This window comes from Sorex araneus, chromosome 9 (genome assembly GCF_027595985.1).
Source record: "Sorex araneus isolate mSorAra2 chromosome 9, mSorAra2.pri, whole genome shotgun sequence".
NCBI classification, from domain to species: Eukaryota; Metazoa; Chordata; class Mammalia; order Eulipotyphla; family Soricidae; genus Sorex; species Sorex araneus.
In genome coordinates this window covers 19803457-19822650 of record NC_073310.1, presented here as the reverse complement: position 1 = coordinate 19822650, position 19194 = coordinate 19803457, and the positions used below count along the sequence as shown (strand labels likewise).

The 19194-nt window shown below is 42.9% G+C and overlaps 2 gene segments (V, D, J or C); both read right to left on the bottom strand.

Moving 5' to 3' along the window:
- Positions 1–1004: 1004 nt before the first annotated feature.
- Positions 1005–1600, bottom strand: LOC129407032 (immunoglobulin lambda variable 5-52-like). The segment is given in 2 exon segments: positions 1005–1435; positions 1555–1600. Coding segments are annotated over 2 exon segments (477 nt in total).
- Positions 1601–12602: 11002 nt separating this feature from the next.
- On the bottom strand, positions 12603–16116 carry LOC129407031 (immunoglobulin lambda variable 5-39-like). The segment is given in 3 exon segments: positions 12603–12862; positions 15577–15927; positions 16050–16116. Coding segments are annotated over 3 exon segments (657 nt in total).
- Positions 16117–19194: the final 3078 nt, after the last annotated feature.

Below are 19194 nucleotides of genomic sequence, written 5' to 3'. Positions count from 1 at the left end.
TTTCATGCTACAAGCCATCATTTTTTATTTTTAAGAATTTTGCACTATAGTTTAGCTAGTGCCTACCACCAAAGTACCAATGACCCTCCCCTCCCACAATTGTGCCTCCCTAGTCTGACATTCCCACCACTCTCCACATTAATTGTTGATTAATTGTTGAAAATTGTTGATAGACAGTTATTTTCTGGGCACAGACTATTATCTCCCTTAGTACCTCTGCTGTGCCCCACACACTCCATTTATCCTCCCACATGACTTGCAATCAACTTGTTTGTTCCCCTCAACATCTCCCCCAAATCTGTCATTCTCACGTCTGTAATCCAGGTTCCAGATTTATTTTGAATTGCTATTGTCCATACCTTGATTTGTTGTGGTATTCGGTGGCATGAGTGGGGACAGCATTGGCCAGTCCTGTCACAACCCTGCATCCATTTCACACCAGTATCCTGTGCCTTTTGTTTCATGTACTATACCCACCAGGTTGATGAGGGGATTACAATATATCATGCTACAGATAATATCACTACAACACAGAGAAATTCAAAGCTCACATCCACGGTGCAGGGTTAATGTTTTTAAAAGGTCCAGGATTTTGATCCAGATCATCTCAAATGGAAAACAATGTCTATCTTATGTTTTCAGCATTGGTGGGTAAATCATATCAATGAAGGAAGAGGAGAAGCAGATATGGGGTGGGGGGCTGGACAGGGATAGAGCATATCTAAAACAAGTTAAATGTAAACTGACAATGACCGGACATCTGCTGTCATGAGTCAGACCATGACTTCATTTCATCTTTCCACATCCACAAATCAGATAGCATCCTGACTTCCAGTTCACACGTGAGGAACCAAAAATGGATGAATGAATATGGGAGCATGGACCTGAGGTCATCAGGGTCTGTGGGGCCAGCATCTTTGCTGACTGGGTGTGGTTGTGTCCTGAATCTGACCCAGGAGTGAGGTAGTCTGGAGGGCTCAGACTGGGAGCTCTGTGACCCCACACTACTGCTGGGGGAGGGGAGAAACATCCTGGACATAACTTGTGTACAGAGCAGAGCTGTGGGCAGGTTTTTGTCTCACTTCCCCATGAGTCTGGATCACTGTGAAAGATTTTGAGTTACCATGGTATGTAGCACAGTAATAGTCAGCCTCATCCTCGGCTTGCACCCCAGAGATGAGCAGAATCCCTGCATTGGCTGAGGTATCTTTGGATCCAGAGAAGCGGTTGGGAACCCCAGAACCCTGGCCCTTGTCTGATTCTGAGTAGTAATACAGGAGATACCGGGGACGGCTGCTTTCCTTCTGCTGGTACCACCTGATCCAGAAATCACCAACACTGAAGCCACTGCTCAGGGTGCAGGTAACTCTGGCAGTTGTTCCAGGAGATGCAGAGAGGAATGATGACTGAGTCAGTACAGGCTGAGAGAGGGAACCTGCAAACAGAGACACATGCAGGTGCTAGACAGAGACCAGGTTTGAGCTCCTTGAGACTTAGAGCCAGAGATCTGAACACAGAATATAAATTTATCTGGATCTCTGTGGCACACCCTACCTGTACAGTGACAGAGGAGCATAAGGAGGACAGGAATCCAGGCCATCCTGCACACAGACCCTCTGAGACCCTGAGCTGAGACTGGGCTGGCACAGGCATCTCTTATCTCCATCAGAGCCATTGAGGAGGAGGGACTGTTCATGCAAATTTGTTGGACATATTGGAGGTCTCTGCATCACCCTGAGGACCAGCTGAGATCTGTACTTGTCTGTCTTTCTTTTCTTTCCTTCTTTGTTTGTTTATTGTTTGTTCCTTCCTTCCTTCCTTCCTTCCTTCCTTCCTTTCTTTCTTTCTTCCTTCTTTCTTTTCTTTCTCTTTTCCCTTTCTCTTTCTTCTCTCTTCCTTCCTTTCTTCCTTCTTTCTTTTCTTTCCCTTTCTTTTTCCCTTTCTCTTTCTTCTCCCTTCCTTCCTTCCTTCCTTCCTTCCTTCCTTCCTTCCTTCCTTCCTTCCTTCCTTCCTTCCTTCCTCCCTTTCTTTCTTTCTTTCTTTCTTTCTTTCTTTCTTTCTTTCTTTCTTTCTTTCTTTCTTTCTTTCTTTCTTCCTTCCTTCCTTTCTTTCTTTCTTTCTTTCTTTCTTTCTTTCTTTCTTTCTTTCTTTCTTTCTTTCTTTCTTTCTTTCTTTCTTTCTTTCTCTCCCTTTCTTTCCCTTTTTGAGTATATTTTAAATTTCTTAAATTATTTTGGGCACTCTGATTTAAACTATTAACAATAGGAGTGTTCCCAGGCAAAAGCACATTCCAGCACTGCACCTCCAGCAGAGTGTGGCTTCCCTCCATCATGCCCCAGTGTCTCTCCCCAACACCTGTCCTATCACCCATCTCCCCAACAGTGATGTGCTTCCTGATAATGACTAGTTCTCAGTTTCTGTTGCTTTGTTTTTTGTTGTCTTTTTACAATGCTGTATATGTTATATATATGATATACTTTATAATACCTCATATGAGGGATCACCATGTATATGTACTTCTCTAGAGAAGTCCCAGATGCTCCTGGTCAGAGGTTTTGATGATGAGTCTCGGATATACCCATGGCACTGACTAACGGGGAAAACAACTGCTGGATTTTAACAGTGACCTAACAGGAGATTCTGCCCAGCCAGAGGCAGCGCAGCTGCTGAGTTCTCCATCTGCCACACAAGCACCAGGCAGAGCCCAGGGTGTTGGGTGTGGCTTGTTGGGGAGGATTGTTTACAGAGAGGGGCCCTCTCTATAAACCCTATTGAAGATCCATAGCGCCCTCTGCTGCCCATTGTCAAATTTTACCCTCATTAGATAAATGTCAGAGCAGCCTCTCATAGTCAGAACACAAAAATCCATGGGTTATCAAAAAACATAAAATCACCGTGATTTGTAGGCATCTTAGATGAGAAAATATGATTTTCATACAGTATTACAAGGACTCCTTGATTTGTTTCTTTTTATTCCACAGAGGAGTGAGATTGTCCTCTATTTGTCCTCCAGCCTTGGGTCATGACAGCTTCTTTTTTGTTCTTTTACTTTGTCTTTTTTGTGTGTGCCGCATCTGATAGTGCTCAGAGCTTATTCCTGGATGTGAACTCAGCAATCATTCCTGGTGGAGTTCGGGGTACCATATGGGCACAACAGACTGAACACAGGTCTATCGAATGCAGGTCAAGTGCCCTACCCACTGTACTAGAGATCCAGCCCTATACCACAATTTTGTTATCCATTCTTGCGTTATCCATTCTTCTATTGTTGGACATTTTGAATGTTTCCGTATTCTGGCTACTGTAGTCGTGCAATAATGAACATATATGGCATATATATTTGAATTAATTTTTAATGCAATTTTTAATTTAAGCATGATGATTTGCAGTTGTTTCCAGACTACATGTTTAAGTATAACATTTTGCAACACCACCCCAAAATGATTGATTTTGGGATTGATTTCCCTGGACCAAAGTCCCCAGGTTCCCTTTCCCCCACCCAGCCTCCCTCCTTTACAAGCACATTTTTGAGATTGATTATTATGGTATGAGTCCCATGTTTACAGTATTGTTCCCTGTATTTTCATATCAATGAGGGAAAAGGTGAAGCAAAAATCAGGAAGGAAAGCAAAAACTAAAATGCCATATATTTGTTAGGGAGCAGAGAGATAGTATAGTGAGTAGGGCATGTGCCTAGCACCCAGTTGAGCCGAACATTCCATAGGTCCCACAAGCACTGCTAGGAACAATTCCTGAATGCAAAACCAGGAGTAATCCCTAAGCATCGCTGACTTTTGGGGTTTGTTACCCCAAAACAAACCAATTAATAAATAAGTAATCGACCAATAAAATGTCAGATGTTTGAGTGAGAACATCAGGCTCTGAGATCTTTCTTTGTGGATTGATACTGACACAAGTCGCAATGCCTGCAAAAGGCTTGTGCAATTATTCTGCTGGAAAATGGTGCTGACCCCAGTGTCGCAGACAACAGTGGCAAGACTGTTTTCCACTAGGCTATTCTGGATCCAATCACATAAATAGAAAGGAAAGTTTCTTTCTTATAATGCAGGCCATTGCTGCATGGGAGACAGCTCTCCCAAACTGAGTATGGGGGAGATGTGAAGGGAGTGAAACAACAGTGAGAGATATTAGCAACTGCTAGTATAAGTACAGAATAATTGGAGACCTCATACACTGAAATAGAGAAGTAACCGGTGCAATTTCTCAAACTACACATGTGACCACCCGTGATCATCTAGAATATTATCAAATGACTTGACCACTCTTCCCCTGGGATGAAAACTTACATTTAAACTAAGAAAAACTAGTAAATCAATGTTTCTAGCAGCCCTTAGCATAAGAACAAATAGATTATCAAATAACCTAACTGAGCATGTTCAGTTGAACAAATAAGCAATATATGGTATGTACATACAGTGGAATATGATTCAGAAAAAAACATGAATTTTTTCCAACATATCAGTCGGAAAAGACAAATACTACATCAATTTACCGAAATGTGCACTAGAATCCAAAATAGGGGACAAACCAACATAAGAGTAAATAGATTTTGAGACAGCTTGAGTTTAGCTGAGGGGAAAGAGTAGGGGGGTGGTACATGGTGAAAGTAGCTGATTAGATGGAGCTGGATGGAAACTAGATGTGAGGTGGCAGATATATACACTCAATACTGAAAGGAGGTATGAAGCCAAAGACCTGAAACTTTTGCAGATTGTAAACCAGTGTGGATTCAGTAGCAGAATAAAATATTGTCCCATGTCACCTCATGCATGGGCCTAGAAATATTATGGAATAAAAATGTAAATAAAATAAAGGAGGTGCCACGTATCACAATTTTGCAGAGCCTATCTATGTAAAATATTTAAAACAGTAAAATGCATAAGGTTTGAACATCAATTAGTGATTTCCTTCGAGTGAGTAGGGTGGGATAGAATGAGAAGAATCCTTGGTAGGGTTGAAATTTCTTTCCAGAATGATGAAAATCTGATTTTGGTGTTGACTATGCAACTCTGTCACTTCATGAAGCACATTTGAACTGAGCATTGTAAGTGTGCTTATACATGATTAATGAGAGTTTACATCCAGCATAGCTATTAAACACACCCAGTCTCAGAACAAGGAACCATCACTGACCCCGTTCAGTGGGTCTGTGCTCAGAGTCATACTCAGTCAGTGCAGTCTCCACAGCTCTGCTTCCTGTTTGACACAAGCTGACATAGGGACATCACTAAGAGCAGGGCTGGGTTTTGTCGCATTTCCCCTTGAGTCTGAAGCACTGTGTTATTTCTGGTGGTTTTGTCACGTGAAGAATAGTAATAATCAGCCTCATCCTCAGAATGCACGCCTGAGATGGTCAGAGAGGCCTTGTATTCAGTTTTTGAACCAGTGAACCGATCTGGAATTCCTGTAGGTCAAGTATTTTTAAGCATCACAGCTTTGGGGCAGCACCAAGAATCTGCTGGTACCAGCCTACACCATAGTAACCGACATTGTTGCTGTTTCCAGTGCAGGTGAGTGTGACTGTCTGTTCCACAGACCCTGACACTGATATCTCTGCGTCAGTCCAGTCTGTGCCCAGGAGCCTGGAATGGAGCAATGAAAACACAGAGGTGAGACAGTTACTAGCCACAGCCTGTTCTCAAAACAAAGCATTTCCCCACCACCCCTGTTCCTCAACCCAGATCATGGTGTCAGTCACCTGGGTACTGAGCTAGCAGAAAGAGAAGCAGGACTCTACATCACTAATCATCAGGGAGATGCAGATCAAAACAACCATGAGATACCACCTCACACCACAGAGACTAGCACACATCCAAAAGAACAAAAGCAACCACTGTTGGAGAGGATGTGGGGAGAAAGGGCCCTTTCTACACTGCTGGTGGGAATGCCAACTGGTTCAGCCCTTTTGGAAAACAATATGCACGATTCTCAAAAAATTAGAAATTGAGCTCCCATTTGACCCAGCAATACCACTGCTGGGAATATATTCCAGAGAGGCAAAAAAGTATAATCGAAATGACATCTGCACTAATATGTTCATCGCAGCACTGTTTACAATAGCCAGAATCTGGAAAAAACCCGAGTGCCCTAGAACAGATGACTGGTTGAAGAAACTTTGGTACATCTAAACAATGGAATACTATGCAGATGTTAGAAAAAAGGAGGTCATGAACTTTGCATATAAGTGGATCTGCATGGAAAGTATCATGCTAAGTGAAATGAGTCAGAAAGAGAGAGACAGACATAGAAAGATTGCACTCATCTGTGGAATATAGAATAACAGAGTAGGAGACTAACACCCAAGAATAGTAGAAATAAGTACCAGGAGGTTGACTCCATGGCTTGGAAGCTAGCCTCACATTCTAGGAAAAAGGCAGCTCAGATAGAGAAGGGAACACCAAGTAAAATGTGGTTGGAGGCCACGTGGGGGAAGGGTGAAGCGTGCTGAATGTAGACTAGAGACTGACCACAATGGCCACTCAACACCTTTATTGCAAACCACAACACCTAATTAGAGAGAGAGAACAAAAGGGAATACCCTGCCACAGTGGCAGCAGCAGGGCTGAGGGGAGAAGGGGTTGGGGGGGTGGGAAGGATGCTGGGTTTATTTGTGGTGGAGAATGGGCACTGGTGAAGGGATGGGTTCTCGAACTTTGTATGAGGGAAACATGAGCACGAAAATGTATAAATCTGTAACTGTACCCTCACTGTGACTCACTAATAAATAAATTTAAAAAAAAAGAGAGAGAAGCAGGGCAGGAGGCCAGATCATTGCAGAGACACCCTGGACTCGGATCTGGAGCTCACAAGGGAGACAACTGCACAAAGTCCCTCTTATCTTCCCCTGAGGGCAGAGCAGAAAGGAGCCCTTTATGCAAATCAACCCCTGCCCCATCTGCCCCTGGGCCTACATTTGGTGAAAGCTGAGTTGGAGGGGGAGCTGGGCAGCCTCCAGGGTGCCTGAGGTCCCAGTTTCTAATTCCCAGGGAGTGCAGAGCACCTGGTGACATTTTCAGAGCTGAGTTCCCCCAGCAGGCTCAGGGACAAGCCCACAGCGCCCCCTGCTGAGTTAGATGTAGATCAACCACAGAGACCATCCAATGTGCCAGCACCATCACAAGTTCAATTGTCTGCAGACAGATGCAACTGCTCCCCATTCAACAGAGAAGAAGCCTGGCATTCCGGTAAGCAACGCAGCTGGAGAATGCTCCGGACCCGAGACTGGGCCAGCAACACCGGGGATCCAGACGGAGGAGGTACAGCCGGTACACCTTCTCCAGACGAAGCCCCGGCGACAATGAGCAGCAACTAACACGGCTCCAGGATGCAGGACTGGGACAGCTCCGAACCGCGTGACCGCATTAGCGGCTGCGCGACCTTTTCTGAAAAATGAAAACATACAATCTTTTGATGCCATCCAACATGTCTGACTGTTGAAGGAAAACCTCCAAATAATGATAGTGAGATCCCTGTTGAAAATTGAATGTAATCAAAGTAAGGAAAGAGTAAAGTGAAAAATGGCTGCCACACAGGAGGAGGGGGCTTGCAGGGGGTTGGTGGTGAATCAAATATGAAAACTTTGTAACTGTATCTCAGTGATTCAATAAAAAATAAAACTAATAAAAAAAGATGCAACTGCTCCTAAGCTGAATCTAAGGAGCAGATTCTTAAGCTCTCAAATATCCGTGTTCAGAGGGTTATCGTCTGCAGAGCGCATCATCTATAAACATAAACCTGTGAATGCCATGTGAAGCGTCATACCCAAAACTTTCTAAAGGAAATTGACGAAGGTACTCAGCTTCACTGGCAGCACCTCAACCCTCTCCTGAACCTGATCAGCACTGGGGTGGCTGGTGCAAACAATAGATTTAAGGTTGTTTTCCTGGAGGGGTGCCCTCCTCTGGAATGAATTCCTTCTCACAATTTTTTGGGCTATGAGGTCATGCAGGGACACGACGCAAAAGAGTCAGCAGCTGTCCAGAGAAGATGTGTGGCCAAGCCCAGATCCCTGTTTTGGTACCTGGCAATTCAGGAGGAGTTAGACTCACCAAGGAACCACAATGTGTTTACATTGAAAGACTGTTTTCCCTTTTCCTTCCCTTTTACTGTAGTTGTTCTTTTGGCATGAACTGGGAGGCTCACACGTTGTTATACTAGCCTTTAGGTGTGTCGATTTTCATGTAGACTGAAAACTATGTCTTTGATTGAAGCATTTAGTATTAGTTGACTGTATTTATTTTTACTGAGATTCTGTTTTTCACAATGCTGTTAATAACAGTTTAACATATGCATAATTCAACACCACAATCATCACAAACATCACACTTTCCCTACACCAGGAACAATATCATCCATCTCCTTCAACCCAATTCCATTACTACCAAATCAATTGCTGTCCCGTTATATTGCCTTTGAACCTTTGCTGCTACTTTGCTGAGTATCTTTATGTTTTACAGATGAGACAGAGAGTATTCTGTGTCTACCTCATTCTATTTGACTTCACTCAGCATGATATCCTCTAGTACCATCTATGTCTTTCATGCTGCAAATTGCATGATTTTGGTCTTCATTAGAACTGCATAGTAGTCCATTTTGTATAGTTCCCACAATTTCTTGATCTATTTATTCAACATTTGGAATTTAGGTTGCTTTCACAACTTGGCTATTGCACTAAGAGTGACAATAAACACTGGTGTGCATATATCCTTTATGATTAATGTTTCTGTTTTTTCAAGTAGATGCCAAAAAGTTGTAAGAGTAGATAATATGGTAGATCTATTCCTACTCTTTGATAGATCTCCATATTAGTTTACACAGAGACTGAACCAGATGATATTCCCACCAGGAGTGAATGATAGTTCCTGTATCACCACAGCTCTTCCAACAATGGTTGTTTCCAGAAATTTAGATATAATTGTAGCAGTTTGTTTAAACGTTGAGTTTTCAGAAAACAAGGCTGAGTGAACAAGGTTTTCCTACCATGACTCATCTTTCTGTGTCCCTATGATAGACTCAACTATGTCCACCCATACAGACATACTCAGCCTTCTACTTAGGCTTCAGCCAGAGATGAACAGAAGCCCCACATTGTCAGGGCATCATTGAATCCAGCGAACCAACTGGGATAACCTGGGACCTGGTGCTTTTTGAAATCATGTTGTAATACAGGAGATACCAGAGAAGGGTCTCTGGTTTTTGTTGGTACCAGTTCATGCAGTTGCCACCAATACAAAAGTCACTGCTTATGGTACAAATGAGTTGATCCCCTAGAGGTACTGAGATGGAAAGAGGGTGGGCAGCTAAGCCAGCACAGGCTGGGAGAGGAAACATGCAAAAAGGTAGGTCATGGGATAGGTATTATTTCTTGAATCAGAGTTATGGGCTAAATCAAGCTGGAGGGTAGGTATTATTTCTTGAATCAGAGTTATGGGCTAAATCAAGCTGGAGGGTCTTCTCTATCACCACAACAACACCTGATCCATCTATACAGTGAGAGAGAAGCCAGACCAGGGGTCTAGCCCATGATGCACAGAGGCCTTGATCCCATAGTAGGGCTGGTCTGACCCAGCCTCCCTTTCACTCTACTCTCTTCCCAATCATACACTTACCAGGCAAATGAATTTCCACCCAGTGACTTTCCAGATCTTCCCTGAGTCCTAGTGCTAGAGCTCAGCTCACACCCAGACTCAGGAAGATAGAGATTTGTTTCACTCTTAGGGAAAGCCCAGGGAGTAAACACCTGCTGAGAAGCACACACTTGCTCTGCTCAGGGCAGGCTGTCACAGCTGATGCATCTCCTCAGTGAGAACAGAGCCCAGCTGATGGGGTCACAGCTGATGCATCTCCTCAGTGAGTACAGAGCCCAGCTGATGGGGTCACAGCTGATGCATCCCCTCAGTGAGCACAGAGCCCAGCTCCCAGGAGTGGGTGCTTTTGGCTTGACATTTGTTCTGCAAATTATTTTTTTATTGATTTGTCCTTGGTTTTGCACTCTCATGGTGCATATAAGAATTTTCAGGGCTGGAGCAATAGTACAGCAGTATGGTGTTTGCCTTGCATGCAGCCTACTCGGGTTCGATTCCCAGTATCCCATATGGTCTCTGAGCACCACCAGGGATGACTCCCAAGTGCAGGGCCAGGAGTAACCCCTGTGTATTGCCAGGTGTGATCCAAAAAGAAAAAAAAAAAGAATTCTCTTTGTGAGTATAATTCTCATCACTCCCTCACACAAAAAGTTCTTTTAATATTCCATTTTCCTTCTTTCTGCTAACCAACACAGTTTTCTATGCATCTAGAACTCAATTTTGTCATATTTTGCTAACTATTTTACCACTTTACTTGCTTCAATAATCCAGGTTCCAAATACCAATGAAACTCTATAGTAATTATTTTTCACTTCTTCATCTTATTTAGCTTAATCAAAGCAAGTTATCCCAAAAGCAAAATTACATCAATTTTAATAACAGTGTTCCACATATGTATATACATGCATGTATATTGTTGAATATATTACATATATATTCATACATGCCATGGCTTCTAAGTCTAAGATTTGTGGAGAGGAAGCGTGTTTATACCACACCTGGCTGTGCTCAAAGCTTATTCTTGGCTCTATGATAAAAAACTATTCCTGGAAGTCTCAAGAAAACTTCTCCACTGTACTGTGTTCGGTCCATTAGTCTACTGTTCTATCAACAGGCATATTTTTCCACTGATTCTATGCTATGGCTCTTGTGAACATGTTGCTGTGAACATAGGAGTGCAACTGTCCTTTCAGTTTAGCAGCCTGCTTGATCATGTGACATTTTCATTTGTACTTTTGTTAGAAATCTTTGTAAGGTCCTTAGGTATCCAATGTTCCAACACAAATCCCACCACCTGTGTCAACGTCCCTCCACTAGTGTCCCCAGATTCCCTGCCCTCAACTCAGCCCACCTCCTTAACAAGCACATTTTTATGATTCATTTTTGTACATTGGACCCCATGCTTACAACGTTGCTCCCTGGTCTTAGATGTGTATGTAGACAATACCTGTACATACTCAATGTTTCCAAGGAAACTGCCCCTGCCCCTGTTCTCTTCTGCCCATTTTCCCTACTTTTAGACCTCTCCATTTCTCTTATTGTTCGACTTTTTCATTGCTATAATCTAGGACCAAGGGTCTGCTCCACTTTCATAACTTGCTCTCCGTGTTCTTCTACATACCAAAGATAAGTGGGGTCATTCGGCATATGGCCTCCTTCTTCTGATTTAATTCACTTAATATTACATCCTCCATGCATATATGTGTTTCAGGGAATTATATGACTTCATCATTAATTGCAACTGCCATTGCGTATGTATATCACAACTTTATTATTTATTCGTTTGTCATTGAACATCTGGGTTAATTCCATATCCAAGCTCTTGTACTAAGTGCTGCAGTGAACAATAGTATTCATATGTCCTTTCAAATGGATGTTTTTGTGTCTTGGAGATAGAGAATTAACATTTTGGGAGGGGGGAGGTAGATGCTAACAAGTTGACTCAAATGGCAGCTAAAATTGCTTGTTTGATACATTTCAAAGTTATAAGAGAAAATCCCAAATGTTTTCCATAGAAACTGGACCCAGCCAACATTTCAGAAACCATGAATGAGAATTCCTTTTTCCAACATCACACCAACAGCTGTTTTTTCCAGAAATATATATATATATATGTCTGTAAATACACATATATATTCTCACAGCTATGAGGTAATACGTCATTGTCATTTTATTGTGTTTCCCTAAATAAGGGAAAACAGGCACTTAATTCACATTATTGGTCATCCCTATGACTTCTTTGTGAATGTGTCTATCTCTTCTCCCCATTTTATGATGGGGAGAAAAAAAAAACTGGTATTTTTTTTCACTAGTTTGGTGAGTGCCTTAAACTGTTAACTGTTTTAAAATTTAAAGGACAGGTTATATAGTTGAAATAGTTGAAAGTGATTTATAGGGCCCGACGGACAGTTTTGAGGTGAATGCTTTAAAGATTTTACCTGTTAGTCCATTATCTGCATATTATGTATGAATATATCTTACATTCAGTTGTATGTCATTTTATTTTAGCTTTGCCATAAAAAGCTTTTTAAATTCATATAGTTGCATGTGCTTAATTTTTGTACAATGGAATCAAGCCATTGGAGACCTCTTAGAGAAATATAAATCCTTTGATATCTACATATTTCCTTCATGTTACCCACACTTAGCTGAATTGCTTCCTTTTTCTGTGTCCCCTGAGTATCTTTAAGCCAAGTATTTAATTCTCTGAATTGCTTAGATGATGCTGCAGTAGTTGATGACAAGGGTAAGATAAGGAGGTAGAAAGGTGGAGTTCTGCTGTGTTGTTTTGTTTCTGTTTCCCTGTCTGTTTTTTTTTTCAGGGATAAAACATTCCATTTTCATAAAGTAGTTCAAAATAGTTCATGTCAGATAATATTCAAACACCCACCCCACCAGTGAGCATCTTCCCACCATAAAAAGAGTTAAGTGTGTGAAAATTGTTGTATTTCATTCTGGGTCAGCTACATGCAAGGAAAGCACCCTGTCCTCTAAACTCTAAATCTGGCCAGAGATGGTCAGGTGGGCAGCATTGGAGGCACTCTCGATGGACCCAGAAAACCTATCGGGAACATCAGAGGGTCTGTTATTGTCTTTATAGATCACGTTTGTGGGGGCACTCCCAGGAAGCTGCTGGTACCAGTGTACATAGTAAGATCCAAAGTTTCCACTGATACGGGTACAAGAGATAGTGATCTTCTCCCCTGGAGACCCCGACGAGGAAGGGATCAAATCTAGCACAAACTGGGCGCAATTCCCTGAAAGGAAAGAAGAGAGAGATCCATGAAAGAGAAAGACTCAGTTCCCAGAGAGGAAGAAGAGGTTGTCATCTGATTGCTACCCCCAACTCTGCCCTGAAAAATTCCCTGCATGCACTACCTGGGCAGGAGGCCAGGAAGGTGAGGAGCAGCAGAATTCAGGCAGTGCTGAAGACACCCCCACACTGTGTCCAGGGGTTGCCAGAAACACTGTGTCCTCCAGCACTTCATAGAGTCTCCTAATCCACAGGTCGGGAGGTTTTCATGCAAACCTTCCCCTTCTTGGAAACCTTGCAAGCCCCTCCTTAGAATTGGCCTAGACTCAAGCTGAGTAAAGAGAGATAATATCAGAGGAAAGGATTTTCCCCCAGCAGGGCAAGGTAGATTCTGCTGAGCAAGAGATTCAAGACCACACAGCGCCACCTCCTGGTGGATACAGGAGAAATTTCACAACTGGGCCAGTGCTATCCAGAGCTTCACTTAAACCAACTCACATCCCTGAGTTTTCGAGATCATAACCAAGATTCTTTGCACTGCACTTAATCTCACTTTGCATTTTATACTTCCTGACTGTACAAATTGACCATGACAATGTGAGTTATTCTGTGGATTATCATAAGGTGAATGAGCTGCATTAAAGGAAAGGAAGTGGAAACCGCACTGAATTAAAATACAAGGTAAGCTGGCGTAAAGAAGAACTTTCAGAAACAAAGATAATGTGCAGATTATGTATGATCTATGATGCAACAAGAAATATTATGAACACTTAACCAGATGGAGCATGCATAACTTCTAATATATGTTGAACTACATTGGCTATCATTTATTGCAGATTTTTAGAAAGAAACTAGTTACAGGTTAACTGTTAGTTTGGGTATCAGTTCAACATAAATCTAGGGAATGGCTTTCCAGTTACTGGACTAGTAAGTCTGAGTGATTTCTCTGACTTCTCTAAGCTAAGTCTCCAGTTTGGCTAATTGCAGTTGTAATGGTGCCTCACAGGAGCCAGTGATGATTAATGGGGAGATTTTACACTGAGTATGTACGTCTGCATGGTAAGGGGAAAGTTCAGAGCTGAGCACCTGGGAGTCAAATGCAGGTGCCCAGCATGTCTAGAAGAGGCTGAGTGGTGACAATGACACAGGCCACCTGGTCGTTATATCATGACTTGATTTGATTTATTCACACCATACGAATTAGACAATTCGTATGCTGACCGACCTCCCCAGATGCAGTCTTTATGTTAGTGCAGACCTGGAGCCAAAACAGATGTTTTGGCAAGTCTTTGATGACTGCAAAGGTCAAGTCCTAAAACTTCTGGACCAGGACAGAGGGTGTCCAGGGGCTCAGTTTGAGCAGGTGTTTGAGCACAGTAGTGCTGGGGAAGGGGAGGAACCTCCCAGGGGGCTTCTCTGTGCAGAGCAGAACAGTGTTCCTGTGCTTGTTGTGATTCTCCATTAATCTGGAATAAGTCTCAGATTAATCTATGGGACTGACTGAGGAGAAAAAGCTGCTGAAACTTAACAGAGAACATGGGGATGCTTGACAGCACACTGTGTCCTCAAGGCCTTTATTGGGCCTCCTAATGCACAGGGTGGGAGGTTTTTATGCAAACCTTCCCCTTTCTGGAATCCATGCAAACACTTCCTTAAAATTGGCCTAGACTCCAGCTGAGTAAAGAGAGACTAGATCAGGGGGAAGAATTTCTCCCCAACGAGCCAGGGTGACATCTACTGGCCAAGGGGAGAACTCACAGAATAGCCACCTGGGAGTCAAGACAACACAGCACCGCCTCCTAGTGGACACAAGATGTGTCACTCCTCTACCCAAGCCACATCCTAGACTTCCTAACTGTACTGATGGGTCAAAACAATGTGACTTATTTTGTGGAATATCATAAAGTGAACGAGGTACATAGAAGGAATGGGAGTGGTATCAGCACTGAATTTAACTCCAAGGTAGGCTGGGGTAAAGAAGAGCTTTCCACATTAGAGAAACAAAGAGTGTGTGCGCAGAATGTAAGATCTATAATGCTCCAAAGGAACATGATGAACACTTAGTGATATATAGCCATATATGTTTTATTGTCATTTATGGTGTATTTGTAAAAAGGAAAGTAGGTACAGATTTAGCTGTTGATTTGGCTATCCATTCAACATGAATCTAGAGGTTGGCTCGCCCGTTATTAAACTAGAAACTCTGAGTGACTTGTTTTACTTCTAGGCTAAAATACCAGTTTAGCAAATGGAGGTGTAATGGTGACTTGTGAGACACAGTGATATCTGATGGGAAACATTGCACTGAATATTTGCATCTGCAGACTAAGGGGACATCTCACAGCTGAGAACCTGGGGAGCAAAGAGCAGATGCGCAGCGTGTTTAGAACAGGCTAAGGGGTGACAATGACCCAAGCTACCTTTTGCAGTGAGTTCATATGACTATATTCATATTTGACAATATCTTGACCTCCTGTTCTCAGGTGAGGACTCAAAGATGGAATGGAAGCACAGATCTGGGATCTCTCGGTAATAGTGTTGGGACAAGATCTCTGCTGAATAGAAAGGTCAACTCTAAACACTCTAGAGCAGGACTAAGAAAGTTGTGGGACTCAACCTGAGCGAGGGTGTGGGCCTACACCAGTGCTGGGAGAGGGAAGATAACTGCAAGACATCCTTTGCATGCAGAGCAGAGCAGTGGACAGGTTTTTGTCTCACTTCCCCATGACTCTGAATCACTGTGAGGATAAGCATTGCTGTACCATATAGCACAGTAATAGTCAGCCTCATCCTCAGCTTGCACCCCAGAGATGAGCAGAATCCCTGCATTGGCTGAGGTATCTTTGGAACCAGAAAAGCGATTGGGAACGCCGGAACCCTGGCCCTTGTCTGATTCTGAGTAGTAGTTCAGGAGATACCGGGGACGGCTGCTTTCCTTTTGCTGGTACCAGAAGATCCTGTTACCACCAACATTGAGGCCACTGCTCAGGGTGCAGGTGACTCTGGCAGTTGTTCCAGGAGATGCAGAGACGGATGGTGGCTGAGTCAATACAGGCTGGGAGAGGGAACCTGCAAACAGAGACACGTGATGGTGCTAGACAAAGACCAGGGTTGATCTAACTTGAGACTCAGAGCCAGAGATCTGGACACTGAATATGAGATTACTCTGCATCTCTATGTCACAACCCTACCTGTACAGTGACAGAGGAGCATAAGGAGGGCAGGAATCCACGCCATCCTGCACACAGACCCTCTGAGACCCTGGGCTGAGACTGGGCTGGCATGGGCATCTCTTATCTCTATCAGGGCCATCAAGGAGGAGGGACTGTTCATGCAAATTTGTTGCCCATGTTGGAGACCTCTGCATCACTCTGAGGACCACCTGACATCTGCGCCTGTTTGTCTTTTTTTCTGTCTCTCTCTCTTTCTCTCTCTCTTTCTTTCTTTCTTTCTTTCTTTCCTTCTTTCTTTCTTTCTTTCTTTCTTTCTTTCTTTCTTTCTTTCTTCCTTTCATTCTTTCTTTCTTCATTTCTTTCTTCCTTTCTTTCTTTAGTTTTTTGGGTATATTTACAGGGTAAATATGATACAGGGTATATTAAAGATTTCTTAAGTTATTTTGGGCTAGAGTGATAGAACAGAGGTAGGGCATTTTCCTTGCACGTGGCCGACCTGGGTTCGATTCTTCCGCCCTTCTTGGAGAACTTGGCAAGCTACCGAGAGTATCTTGCCCACACGGCAGAGCCTGGCAAGCTACCCGTGGCATATTCAATATGCCAAAAACAGTAACAAGTCTCACAATGGAGACGTTATAGCTGCCCGCTCAAGCAAATCAATGAGCAACGGGATGACAGTAACAGTGACAGTGAGGTTATTTTAGGCACTTTGATTTAAAAATGTTGATAGTAGTATGGTGTCAGGCAAACACACATTCCAAACTGCACCCCAAGCAGTGTCAGCTGCCCTCCATCATGGCACAATTTCTCTCCCCAACATCTGTCCTATCACGCCATCTCAACAGCCATATGCTACCTGATAAAGGCCAGTTCTCAGTTTTTGTTGCCTTTTGTTTTAGTTGTTTCTTCACAATGTTATATATTTTATGTACTTGTTATACTTTATATACCTCAAATGAGGGAGAGATTGACTATGTATATGTATCTCTCTAGGGAAGTCCCAGATGCTCCTGGCCAAAGGGTCTGATGATAAGTCTCAGATTTACCCACGGCACTGACTGAAGGGGAAACAACTGCTGGAACTTAACAGTGACCTGAGCAGGAGATTCTGCCCAGCCGGAGGCATCTCAGCTGCTGAGTTCCCCATCAGCCACATAGACACCAGGGCTAGGAGGAGTGTTCACAAGGAGGGGACCTCTCTGCAAACTTTATTGAAGACCCACAGCTCCCCCTGCTGCCCACTGTCAAATTTTACTCTCATTAAATAAGGGTCAGAGCCAATGACCTTGCAGTCTGTCACAGTCAGAACACAAAACTCCATAGGTTTATGTGTCCTACTGCCCTAGGGTAACTGATATCAATGAACAGCTTTTTCCAATAATATCACCCTAATTTTTAGGCATCTTAGATGAGAAAAAATGACTTCCATACAGTATGAAAAAAATTACCTTGATTTCTCTCTCTACCACAAAAGAGTGATATCATCCTGTTTGTCCTCTGATCTTGGATTATGACAGCTTCTTTTTTGTTGTTTTGATTTGTCTTTTTTTATGTGTGTGTGCCACTTCTGACAGTACTCAGAGCTTATTCTGGTTGTGAACTCAATAATCATTCCTGGTGGAATTTGGAGTACTTAGGATTGAACACAGGTCTATCACATGCAAGTACTCTACCCATTGTACTATAGCTCCAGCCCCTATACCACAATTCTGTAATCCATTCTTCTCTTGTTAGATATTTTGAATGTATCCATATTCTGGTTATTGTACTCATGCAAAATTGAACATAGATGGCATATATATTTGAATAAAGTTTTAATTAAATCACTGTATCATTGTCATCCCGTTGTTCATCGATTTGCTCAAGCAGGTGCCAGTAAGGTCTTCATTTGTCCCTGTCGTGTGCTAGTGTAGCCCAACGGCATCTGCTCACTCCAGGAACACAAAGAGCACGTTGTTGTTACTGATTTTGCCATATTAAATATGCCACAGGGAGATTCCCAGGCTCTGCCATGCGGGAAAAAGAAAAATATATAAATAAATAAATAAAATTTTTAATAAAATAAAAATAAAGAGATTGCACTGCTGCAAACATGGCCGCAAAATCCAGGAAAAATTGTGTTGCTCTCCTCCGGGAGCTTTGTCTTATAGTCTCTGGATCTTGGCCATTGATGAGATTATATGGCACCAAGGGGAGTTTTTTGGTGTGACTGCCAAGCTACCGATAAACTGGGGATCTGGGTGGAGGAGGCCCAGTCCCGATCCAAGCAGGCTTGGAGATCTCAGCCATGGGTCCCGTATACTTGGGTTCCTCTGTCGGTTCCTTCATGGGTGAGGCTCGTCTGAGCATGTGAAGAGTGGCCTTGAGCATGGCTGTGGCTGGGTTCCAGAGGTCTTCAGCTGCCGGGGCTCTGCTCAGGCTGGGAGGGAAACTCAACCTGCCCCCCTCTGAGGGGGCCCCGGTAAAGACAGCCTGGCATGGGGACAGGAGATTTAATTTAATTTAATTTCTAAATTTTAGTTAAATTTAATTTTTTATTTAATTTAATACTAATTTTAATTTAAACATCCTGATTTCTTGTTTCCAGACAACATGTTTAGGTATACAATGTTACAACACCATCCCAAAATGACTATTGATTTCCCTCCACCACGGTCCCCAGGTTCTCTTCCCCCCTCCAGACTGCATCCTTGACAAGCATATTTTTAACATTGATTATTGTAGTTAGAGTCCCATGTTTACAATATTGTTCCCTCTATTTTCAATAAATTCGTATACAAAAATCTATACACCACCAATGTGCCCAAGGACCCTTCCATCTACCTGCCTCTTCATACTTCCCCTTCCCTCCATTTCTCTCCTTACTTGGCATTTTCACTGCTGACATCTAGGGCAAAGGGTTTGTCCTACTTGGGTAACTTGCGCTCCTTTCATGCTACTTATATACCAAGGTAAGTGAGGATTCAGTATTTGGCCTCCTTCTAACTTACCTCATTAGCAGGGTATTCTCCAGCTCCATCCAAATTTCTGTGAACTTCCTGACTCCATGCCTCCTTGGGACTGTAAAGTATGCTGCTGTGCATGTATACAAAACCGTCATCTTCACTCCTCTGTTGTTGGACACCTGGGTTGATCCAAATCCTAGAAACTGTACTCAGTGCTA